Source organism: Triplophysa rosa, linkage group LG21 (assembly GCF_024868665.1).
Source record: "Triplophysa rosa linkage group LG21, Trosa_1v2, whole genome shotgun sequence".
NCBI lineage: Eukaryota > Metazoa > Chordata > Actinopteri > Cypriniformes > Nemacheilidae > Triplophysa > Triplophysa rosa.
Window position 1 is genome coordinate 20,721,965 of NC_079910.1, and position 11,442 is coordinate 20,733,406.

Sequence of the window (11,442 nt, forward strand, 5' to 3'; positions counted from 1 at the left end):
AAATTTCATTCGCCAATTTTATTGGCCTTTTCTAAAATAGTCGGAAGCGATGGGTTCTCAAGAGCGAACCCCATCTGTCGGCTTGACACAACATCTCGTTCCCTCCATCAGGGAACTGAGGTTACATCCGTAACCAAGATGTTATGCTATCAAAAAAATGTTAGCTTTTTGAACATGTATGTATTACAGTAATCACTTGCATTTCATCGGCCAATTGCTGCAGTTTTCGTGGTGAGCGGTAGAGGGCAGATATGAACCGAGAGTGACGGAGTGCTACAGATTAGAGAGTTTTTGAGCAAGTAAAATAAAATAAAAATAGGCAAACAAAACATGGCGAAAAGGAAAGATACAGCATCAGAGACGATTGAGATGCTTTTTGATCATGAAACTGATGGTGTGCGAGACTCAACAAAGGATCGGATCGCTTTCCTGACCTGCAGGATCCCAATATCTTCAACTACCTCATCAACTTTTCATCGTCCTACTCCGGAGACTCTTAAAAGCCTGGAGTTGTGAAAATTGATGTGAATTTTGTAATGGATATTCAACTTTAGAGTATGCCGGCTTCAACCTGTTTTGTCCTCATTGGAAGAGTAAGTCAACTGTGTTGTTAGCTAACGTAATCGACCCTAGCTGTCCTTGTTTGTAGGTAGCCAGCATAGCTGTATCACTGATCTTGCAGGTAAAACGTTCCCAAAAAAACTAAATTACCCCCCATTGAAGCCATTGGTGGTGGCCAGACACGATGGGGTTGTGTTAGGAGCTCACTGCGATTGCAAAGCTGGACTAGGCGAGTGTTGCTGTCATGTGTCTTGTTTAGGATTTGGCAGCAAAATGACAGAGAGGAAGAGACAGCAGTGACGTGTTGGATAGCACGTTTTATTTCAGTTAACCCTTTAACCGTCTATCGGGGATTCGGGATCCTTAGGAATATGATAAAATGATTTGGCCTTTTCTTTTCCCTGCCTGTTCTGGCATCCGGGCGCACAGCAGCTGTCTACCATGTTAAAATAGTACGATTTGTAAAGTCAAAACAGCCTGTTTAAATTATTGTTTGACCGCTGTCTCCCTCTTTCAGCTCCACCATCTGGAGTTACGGACCACAGAACAGGTTGTTGGAAGTGTTCTGGGTTCCGGTTGGTCTAAATAATGAATGAATGAGACATTTATATAGTGCTTTTCTGTATACCCAAAGCGCTTTACAATCATATGAGGGGGGTCTCTCCTCAACCACCACCAATGTGCAGCATCCACCTGGATGATGCAACGGCAGCCACAGTACAACGGCACCAGTGCGCTCACCACACACCGGCTATAGCTGGAGAGGAGAGAGAGATAGAGCCAATTCAGAGGGTGGGGAGGCCATGATTGACAAGGGCCAGTGGAGGGTATCTGGCCAGGACACCGGGGTTACACCCCTACTCTTTACGACAAGTGCCAAGGGATCTTTAATGACCACAGGGAGTCAGGACCTCGGATTAACATCTCATTCAAAGGACAGTGCTTTTCATAGTCCCCATCACTATCCTGGGGCATTAGAACCCATACAAACCACAGGGTGAGCACCCCTTGCTGGTCTCACTAACACCTCTTCCAGCAGCAACGTAGCTTTCCCAGGAGGTCTCCCATGCAGGTACTGACCAGGCTCAGCCCTGCTTAGCTTCAATGGGTAACCAGTCTTGGGCTACAGGGTGATATGGCTGCTGGCTTAATGCATATCATAATGCAGCCTAATAATCCCTTAGAGAATATGTATAATAGAAGTGTTGTGCACGCTAGGTTGAACAGATGTGTCTATAATCTAGATTTAAACTGACAGAATGTCTGCCTCCCACACACTATTCGAAGACTGTTCCAGGTTTTGAGCGCTAGGTAGGATAAGGATCTACCACCTGCACTTGATTTTGACAAAAGCTTCTCCTGCTACTGGTAGAGGAACTAATGGTGAATGGTCCAATGTGTCATATGGAGGACAGGTTGTTAATCATACAATACATATTCTGTCATTTCTACATACGACAGGAGTGGGATGAGAGTAACGTTGGACACATTTGGTTAATGGTGGACTTTTAAGATCTCGCCCATCTTGCGCATTGCCTGGACAGCAGCCTATGCAGTTTTATTACATGGGAGTTAATTCAATTCAATTCAATTCAATTCAATTTTATTTATATAGCGCTTTTCACAATGTGCATTGTTCCAAAGCAGCTTTACAGGAGCAAATAAGAAAAACACAGAAAGGTAAAACACAGCACAGTGCATGGTGTTTATAGACCAAGCAAGATCATTATAATAAATAATATCTAATAAATAAATGAATAAATAAATAAATAAATGCAGTCTCCCGGTGAGCAAGCCAACACTGCACTGCTCTGCTGTGGCGAGGAACCCAAACTCCAATGCTGAATAATGGAGAAAAAAAAACCTCGGGAGAAACCAGGCTCAGCCGGGAGGGCCAGATCTCCTCTGACGTGTCATAGCTGCACTCAGTGACCCCGACCAAAGCCACCGAGCAACGTCCACGAAGAACAGGGAGAGCCCACGAGCCGCGACCCAGGAAGCCCCACCCGCCGAAACCGTGCAGGTCCAACCCGGTCCCATTCCGCGATCAACAACAGACAACAGAGGAACAACCAGGGAAAAGTAGTAATGGCATAATTAACTTTATTCCTCTGTTGTCCGACATCGACCACAAAACAAGACCAACCAGACCAGACCCACACAGTCCCAACAAATGAAACGCCCCGAACCACAACCAACAAGCCCCCCCCACTCCCTACAACACCCACCCAGCTACCTCCAATCAAAGTCACTGAGTGCAGCCATAACTTCAAACTGCTGTCGTGTGATGTAAGTTTAGCATTAAATACCAAGTATTGTAAATTTAGCATTTATGTGACAGGTAGTCCGTCTTTGCTCTCGGCTGGGGATGGAATTGTCTGAGCTGGGCCGGCCAGATGGTCGCCTTTTTCTTGGGTGGTGATGGAATTGCCTTGGATGGAGCTGGGATGGTCAGTCAGTCCGCAGGCTCTCGCAGGAGGATGGCACGGGATTTTCCGATGTAGCTGGCGTAATCTCTAGTTGTGGATGGGCATATGACGTTCATCTGGGCCTGGCGGAATCTCTCCCTACCTCGGGATGGGCATCCCGAGGCGAGGGCAGAAACAGAAAGAGAATAATTAGCGTAGCTGCTGTTCATTAGCTATGTATTAGTGAATGCTTGGCTGAAAAGATGTGTCTTTAATCTAGATTTAAATTGGGAGAGTGTGTCTGACCCTCGAATAGTATCGGGGAGGCTATTCCAGAGTTTAGGTGCTACGTATGAGAAAGCTCTACCCCCTTTGGTGGATTTAGTTATTCTAGGTGTTATCAAAAGTCTGGAGTTTTGAGATCTTAGAGAGCGTGATGGGTTGTAGTGTGGTAGAAGCTCTGTTATGTAGGTAGGGGCTAAACCGTTTAAGGCTTTATAAGTAATTAAAAGAACTTTAAAGTCAATACGATACTTAATGGGTAACCAGTGAAGGGTTGATAACATTGGGGTTATGTGATCGTATTTTCTGGACCTGGTTAGAACTCTGGCAGCTGCATTCTGAACTAACTGTAGTTTGTTTATTGATGCTGCAGGACAACCACTAAGCAGTGCATTACAGTAGTCAAGTCTTGAGGTCACAAATGCATGAATAAGCTTCTCTGCATCAGCCACACATAAAATATTTCGCAATTTGGCAACATTTCTAAGGTGGAAGAAGGCTGTTTTTGTGACATTTGAGATGTGATTTTTAAATGACAGGTTGCTGTCTAATATAACGCCAAGGTCTTTAACTGTATTTGTTGGAGTAACAGTGCAGCCTTCAATTTGCAGGTCATAATCCGAAATATTCTGCTCACGTGTCTTTGGTCCGATAAGTAATATTTCTGTTTTATTAGAATTTAAAAGAAGGAAATTACAAGTCATCCAATGCTTTATATCGTCGATGCACTCTGCCAATTTGGATAGTTGGAAGGAATCATCTGGTCTTGATGAGATATATAGCTGAGTATCATCTGCATAACAGTGGAAGCTAATTCCATGTTTTCTAATAATGTTTCCAAGGGGCAGCATGTATATGGAGAATAGCAAGGGTCCTAAAACCGATCCCTGAGGTAATCCATAATTTACTTGCGTTAGATTTGATGATTCCCCATTTAAATGGACAAATTGATGTCTGTCTGATAAGTAAGATCTGAACCATTGTAGTGCCTGTCCCTGAATACCGGTATAATTGTGTAAGCGATCTAGAAGTATTTTATGGTCTACAGTATCGAACGCAGCACTAAGGTCGAGCAGGACTAGGAGTGAGATGTTACCTTTATCTGATGCTATAAGCAGGTCGTTTGTAATTTTAACGAGCGCAGTTTCAGTACTATGATGCGGTCTAAAGCCTGACTGGAATTTTTCGTGTATGTCATTATTTTGTAAGAAAGAGCACAACTGAGTGGACACTACTTTTTCTAGTATTTTAGACAGGTAAGGGAGATTTGAAATCGGTCTATAGTTTCCTAGTTCATTGGGGTCTAAGTTTGGTTTCTTGATAAGAGGCTTAATGACGGCCAGTTTAAAGGCTCCTGGGACATGGCCTAGATTAATTGACGAGTTGATAATGTTATAAATGGGCTCAATTGCAACGGGTAATAACTCTTTTAATAATTTAGTTGGTATGGGGTCTAATAAGCAAGTTGTAGGTTTAGATGTTGCAATAAGTTTAATTAAATCTTCCTGTTTTATAGGTGAAAAACACTGTAGCCTTTCTTTTGGGGCGATGGTTGGTACTAATTTATAGGACAGACTTGGAGGTTGAGTTTTTACTATTTTGTCTCGTATGTTTTCGATTTTCTCTGTAAAAAAATTCATGAAATCATTGCTACCAAGGTGCGGCGGAATACCCAGGTCAGGTGAAGTCTGTTTATTTGTTAGTTTAGCAACTGTACTAAATAAAAACCTTGGATTGTTTTTGTTAGTTTCTATGAGGTTACGGAGGTGCTCAGCCTTTGCTGCTTTTAGTGCCTTTTTATAACAGTTTGCACTCTCTTTCCACGCAATTTTAAAGACCTCTAATTGGGTTTGTTTCCATTTGCGCTCCAGTTTACGTGTTTCTCTTTTAAGGGCGCGAGTGGTGCTATTGTACCATGGTGCTGCGTTTTTCTCATTAATCTTTTTTGACTTCATAGGTGCGACAGCTTCTAATGTATTAGAGAAAATAGTGCCCAATTTGCTGGTCATGTCATCGAGCGATTCTGTATTTATTGGTATGGTTATTAAAGGAGTCAGATCTGGCAAGCTCTTTGCGAAACTATCTTTAGTAGTCGAGGTAATTGTTCTACCCTGTCGATAACGAGTTAAACGGCTGATTTCTGCAGTGCGCAGTGTACATGTTATAAGATAGTGATCAGTGACATCGTCGCTTTGAGGTATAATATCTATATTGGTTAGATCGGCTCCGTGAGATATAATCAAGTCTAGTGTATGATTAAATCGATGAGTGGGTCCATTGATGTGTTGTGTTACTCCAAAAGAGTGTAATAGCTCTGTAAACGCCACTGCTAATGCATCGTTAGCACTATCTACGTGGATATTAAAGTCTCCGACAATTAGTACTTTATCAACGTTAACCAATAGGTCCGATAGGAAGTCCGCAAACTCTTTCAGAAAATCAGTGTAGGGACCAGGGGGTCTATACACTGTAGCCAACGTACAAGAAAGCAATGGTTTTTTACTGTCAATTGGAACAATTATGTTCAACGCAAGCACTTCAAATGATTTAAATTTATGCTCCGTTCTCTGAGTTACAGTAAGAAAGTCTCTAAAGATTGTTGCGACACCGCCACCTCGACCAACCGGACGTGGCTCATGCATATAACAGTAGCTTGGTGGTGTACACTCATTTAGACCGTAATAATCATTTGGTTTAAGCCAGGTTTCGGTAAGGCAAAGTATATCAAAACTGTTGTCTGTGATCATTTCATTTACAATAACTGCTTTTGAATTTAGTGATCTAATATTAAGTAGGCCGAACTTTATGAGTTTGTTTTGGTCGTTTATTACATTGTCCTCAGGTTTAATCACGATTAGATTTTTTCTCTGAGATTTGGCTATTTTGTTATTTTGTAGTATTATTCGGGGGACAGACACAGTCTCTATGCATTTGGAAGCAGTAACATTTCTAACAGATGAGTGGGAGGAACACAGACTATGGTTGAAGTTTTGACTTACCGCTGGGAGACGTAGTCAAGCGGTGCGTAGCGTCTTTGAGATGTTGTCAGACAGAAGAACCGCTCCGATGCTGCTGGGGTGCAGGCCGTCAGGGCGGAAGAGCCTAGGTCGCTCCCAGAACAGATCAAAATTATCAACAAAGAGCAGCTTCTGTTCAATACACCATGACATCAACCATTTATTTAGAGCAAATAGTCTACTGAACTTTTCATTCCCTCGTCGGTAGGTAGGAAGCGGCCCTGATACGATGATCCTCGCTGTGGGCGATGCGTTGCGTACCGTCTCGATCAGACTCCTGAAGTCCCTCTTCAGGATCTCCGACTGCCTCATCCTGACGTCATTCACCCCCGCGTGCAGCACGACAGCTCCGACGTTAGCATCGTCCTTCAGGATCGCAGGTACCTGCGCAGAGACATCAAGAACACGGGCGCCAGGAAAACAATGAGTGTGCACCTTACCTTTAGTGGAGAAAGCGCGTACGTTCCGGACGATTGAGTCTCCGATGACCACAGCGTTGCATTCCGTCTCGCAGAGGGCGGCAAAGCGGTTCCTGGTCGGGATCTCGAAGACCGGTGGCGGCGGTTGGGTCATCGCTCCAGTCCTAACTCGAGCCTTTCGCCGTGGGTGTGCCGGTGCAGGAGTGAAGTTCATTTGGGCTGACCGTGTTCTCGAAGCGTGGGCTCTGTGCAGAGAAACACGCGGAGTAGAAGTGGAAGGAGTATTAAAATCGCGATGAAAACTTACCACGGATTTGCGAGCCTCAGCTCTGGATGTTTCCAGCGCCGTTTTTCGTTCTCGCAGCCGTGTCTGCTTCTCTAGTAGATCCTGGATCTGCTTCTCCACAGCCTCCAGTTCCGACTGAAGTGCGATCGTTTCCTCATCTGCACACAGAGGTACAAACACATCTGAAACATTAGCCATTAGTGATGTAATAATGAAAACAGTGTGTTAAGCAGTAAGCAGGCAGGCTGGGAATGCTAACAGCCTGAGGCTAATAGCGAGTGATCCGATAAAAATAAATTATCTGTGCGTTTAAGTACGATTTTTGGTATGGGATATATTTAAGGATATGTTTTACCCTCGGAGAATAACAATTTAAAACACAAGTCTTAAGATATAACAAGAATAAACGATGCATTAAGAATAAGTTTGAAAGAGCTCCGACTCAAACCACGCGCTCTCAGCAAACAGGAAGTCAGGAAGTTAACACTTCCTGACAAAGGCTAAGCTGTCCGGCATTGTCCTCTAGGAAGTCTCCGGTAATGCATGGCTTTTCGCAGTCTCTTTCTCCAAATTTGGACCCAACTCAGCACAGAGCTCCAAGAGGATAGCCCTTGGAAATCTGAAACGGCTGATTAGCCAGTCATCATCGTGGTCCAGAAAATAATTGTGGTCCCTAAAAACTCGTTCTCTTTGGATTCGGCCATTGGCAATGTCCTCTAATAAGGCCAACTCTGCCATTGTCATAGACTAAGGGTTGTTTTAATAAGCTCATACTTTTGTATGTTCTTACTTAATTGCATAATTGATAGAATACTCCCATAAGGTTCGTGTGACAATAATATGTCATTAATTTGATCAATTACAAATTAATAGCAATGTTTCTCACAGGTGGGGGTGCAATTGACGTGTCTAATAGTTTGATAGTTTAATGTCTGCAGCTTCACTTCATTGCCTCTAAGATTGGCCAATGGACAAAAACCACCAGAAATGTACGTACGCCAGACATGAAGTTGGCATAGAGGAACACACATTCTCACGTTAATTTCATTGTTAGTACATCCGACCTTGAGCGTGAAAGCTGAAGTATGTAAAGTTTTTGCGTTGACACATGAGGCCCCAGCTCTCCTCCAAAAACATTTCCAAAATACAATTTTGCGTTTACATAATATACTGTATGTCTGTGTACTGTGCATTTTTTGTATATTAATATATAATTTGAATTATTATATAAATATAAATACATACATGTAAATATTTCCTAAAAATGTATATGTGACCCTGGACCACTTATGGGTCAATTTTTCAAAATTGAGATTTATACAAAAAAAGCTGACTAAATAAGCTTTCTATTGATATATGGTTTGTTATGATAGGGCAATATTTGGCCGAGATATAACCATTTAAAATTCTGGAATCTGAGGATGGGAAAAAATCTAAATATTGAGAAAATTGCCTTTAAAGTTTTCCAGAAGTCCTTAGCAACGCATATTACTAATAAAAGGAAATAAATGAAACTTACACCATTGATTTACCACAACTAAACCTTTAAACACACATTTCATAAAAATAATTTACCAGGAACATACAATTTTACACTTGACTTTTTTACATTTTTATCACATTTTTGTCATATGCTCTCAATCAGGGATGAGGTTACGATTTAAATCTCATATCACATCTGACCTTAAACAGTCCACAAAGTGTTTTTATTGTTTTGCCATTATCCTAGTGGCCTAGTGAGGGCTTCGACTCCTGTCTCTCGGTCGCTGACCACACCCCCGGTCACGGCCCCACGCACGACCCAGTTCAGCATCCTTAGACCAGGTTCATCGCAATGTCTATTTCTCCAGCACTTTTGTCAGAATCATTAAATAGTAGGACCTCGGGCCTTGGACAAATAGTGTCCTTGTAGGGATCATCAACAAAAGGGCGGATGTTCTTATACAGGTACTGTTGCCTCTGGAGTGATAATTCAGGAGGAGTCAGGATAACCGGTTCTCCATCTGGGAAATCCATGCCTTGCAGAAGCATCTGGAAAGGAAATTCGTCACTGCCTGCCTCTTTTTTTGACAAAAAACATTCCAGGATGCTCATCATCAAACCTGAAAAATGAATGAGACAATGAGAATTTTAGTTCTCAGAAACATAGCAAGTGACATGGGGGTTCTGAAAGTGTCTTGACATCAGCACAAAATGTATTTTGATACAGATAAATTAAAACATGTTCCAAACAAGTGTACTTGTACATGTGTTGACACTATCTTTTCTGGTATGGTCTGGTTCATGTTGCTTATTATGAAAAAGTGTCATTAGAAAGTTAAGTAACTAAAGTTCCTACATGCAGATCTAGTAGTGGTTTGCTCAATATAAATACACTGTACATGCCATTTTACTTAAAGTTGCACACTTACCTAAAATGTTGATACCTTTTTATAATTTTAAAGTATCTCGGCATAACTGCTTTCCATCCAGTAGAAGGTGCGCTGTCGCTGACGGGGGGTTTGTTCCTTCTTTTTTGATGAGTTTGTGGTCTCAGTTAATTGAACACGAAATCTTCCCCAGGAGGATAAGCATTTGATCCCCTAAAATGAAACAGCAATTTTGAAATGAGCTAAAATACTGGGTTTTATGGATCCGGATTTTGCCAGAGAACGGCTTACATTATTGCATTTTATTGTTTTTCACTGGACAATGACAAAAATCTATTCTGTTCTGTTCTATATTCCTGACATTATGTTTGTTAATAAAGGAACAGTTAGAAAACCGATTAACCTGATTGAAATCTTAGCAAGCAAGAGGTATATGACGATTTATAAATTTGTCATGGCAGTGACCTATCTGTACAATTTTCATGAGTATACATTTTACTCCTGGCATACTAACTGGATGTCAATTCTCTCATGGCTGCTCTCCTATGCATCATTTCCTCTGGAGAGAAGAGGCGATGGCATGGCTGCCCATCATTGTACTGACAATTACAGCTGGAAACAAAACAGTTTCACTTTGTTGAATAAAGGAGCTGGCAACGAATTTAAGAGTGTTTGTGACTGACTCACCTGAACTTTGAGGCCTTTTCCCACTCAAGCTGGTCGAATTCACAGTCCGTAGTAAAAACGTTGTATTCCTTCATGGCGTCATTTTCCATAACGGAGTCGAAGTGATCCAAACATTGATCGAATTTGCCAAGCTGGTCTCTGGACATTCTGTATCATCTTACCAATGATTTGCGAAAAAGTCATTTACTAGGTTTGTTAAATTATTGCTGTCATTAGCGTTTAGATTGAGCAAACGCGCTATATCTCAGAATCCCTGTCTTGAACCGTAATCATGACGGATTGTGTGCGCTGCGCACGTGACGAAGTAGCCAGCCAATCAGAGACGCTGTAGCAGGCCGTTGCTAAGAAGAAACAGGTTTGTTTTAACACTCTCTATAGGCCCTTTTCACAATGACGTCACTTAACTTCCGCCTTTTCGCAAAGCAGTGTATCATAACATCCGTCTTGCAACAAACAAAAACCGTCGTGCTGGAATTTAACAACAGTGAAAAAAAACTGACAGAACACGTATTCCTACTTATCCTAGCACCTTCGCTAACACAAAAAGAAAACAAAACACTTGCCTTCATAATCAAATAGGTACTGTTCATCGAAGAATTTGTATCCTTTCTCTAGCTTTGATCTTGTCGTTAGCGAAAATTTGTCTGCAAGACATTGTACATCATCTAGATGTATTTGTGGCAGATGTGCAAGGGACTTGGTAAACTCTGTCGCTACCCGATCCGTCCCAGAAACACGATTTGTTCCGCGCATGCGCGACACTGACACCACTTCCGGTCGATACAATTTACGGCAGTTAAAAAAAAAGTTCGTTCCATACCGGAAATAGTTTTTAAATAAACTCTTTATTGAACATTGCATTTAACATCAAAAGACATTAAACACATTACAATTTGTAATGGTTTGGAGAAACGTACAAGGGATACATTAAGAATCCTGTTTAGAGTTGAAAATAGTTTTTTCTATTATTTTTGTTATTTATGTTGCTTTTTATTTTATTTTTTAATACCAATGAAAATACAATATGACAAAATGTTATATGTCAGGAGTGAGAAATAGATTTTTATTTATAAAACATTTTTTTGTTTATAGTAAAACTAAAAGTTTATATTTTTTATGAATGATTCTCTTCTTAAATACTTTTTTTGGCAAAATATGTAAAGGTTAATATGTGGCACAAATTGTTACCCCAATTAAATAATTGAAAAATTAAATACAAATGTTAACTATTAAGTTGAATTTTAAGACACCATTTAGTAAAGTGTGTGTTTTATTTATATGTTATGCTCTACATATTTTAGCATACTTTAACAAATGTCTGTATTTAAGAAACACACAGAATTTTCAGAATTCATTCAATTTATTTATTTATACATTTGTTCCTTCTTTTCTTTAGTCATTCATTCACTCACT

General features: G+C 41.0%; 1 protein-coding gene across 4 annotated transcripts; it reads right to left on the minus strand.

The window, feature by feature from the left end:
- Nucleotides 1-2,147: 2,147 nt before the first annotated feature.
- On the minus strand, nucleotides 2,148-10,294 carry LOC130544903 (uncharacterized). 4 transcript variants are annotated; one of them, XR_008961602.1, is made up of 5 exons: nucleotides 10,030-10,294; nucleotides 9,385-9,555; nucleotides 8,657-9,075; nucleotides 6,251-7,131; nucleotides 2,148-3,128 (listed from the first exon to the last, which is right to left on the minus strand). XR_008961602.1 is itself a non-coding variant. In XM_057319072.1 (4 exons), the coding sequence occupies exons 1-3, from the start codon at nucleotides 9,891-9,893 to the stop codon at nucleotides 6,266-6,268; spliced, it is 825 nt and encodes a 274-aa protein (XP_057175055.1). In that variant the 5' UTR covers nucleotide 9,894; the 3' UTR covers nucleotides 2,156-3,128; nucleotides 6,251-6,265. The 4 variants fall into 4 exon arrangements, 2 of the variants coding, with proteins under 2 accessions (XP_057175054.1, XP_057175055.1); XR_008961603.1 differs by lacking the exon at nucleotides 10,030-10,294 and adding an exon at nucleotides 9,857-9,871; XM_057319072.1 differs by lacking the exons at nucleotides 8,657-9,075; nucleotides 9,385-9,555; nucleotides 10,030-10,294 and adding an exon at nucleotides 9,857-9,894 and having other exon boundaries at nucleotides 2,156-3,128; nucleotides 6,251-6,652; nucleotides 6,731-7,131.
- Between the last annotated feature and the right edge of the window lie 1,148 nt (nucleotides 10,295-11,442).

What these genes read in the sequence shown, in the direction of transcription:
- LOC130544903 (XM_057319071.1), bottom strand. Translation starts at nt 9,893, where the DNA reads ATGCATAGGAGAGCAGCCATGAGAGAATTGACATCCA. An exon ending in CATGAGAGAATTGACATCCA is followed by an intron (nt 7,132 to 9,856) that starts GTTAGTATGCCA and finishes CTCTGTGTGCAG; the next exon opens with ATGAGGAAACGATCGCACTT.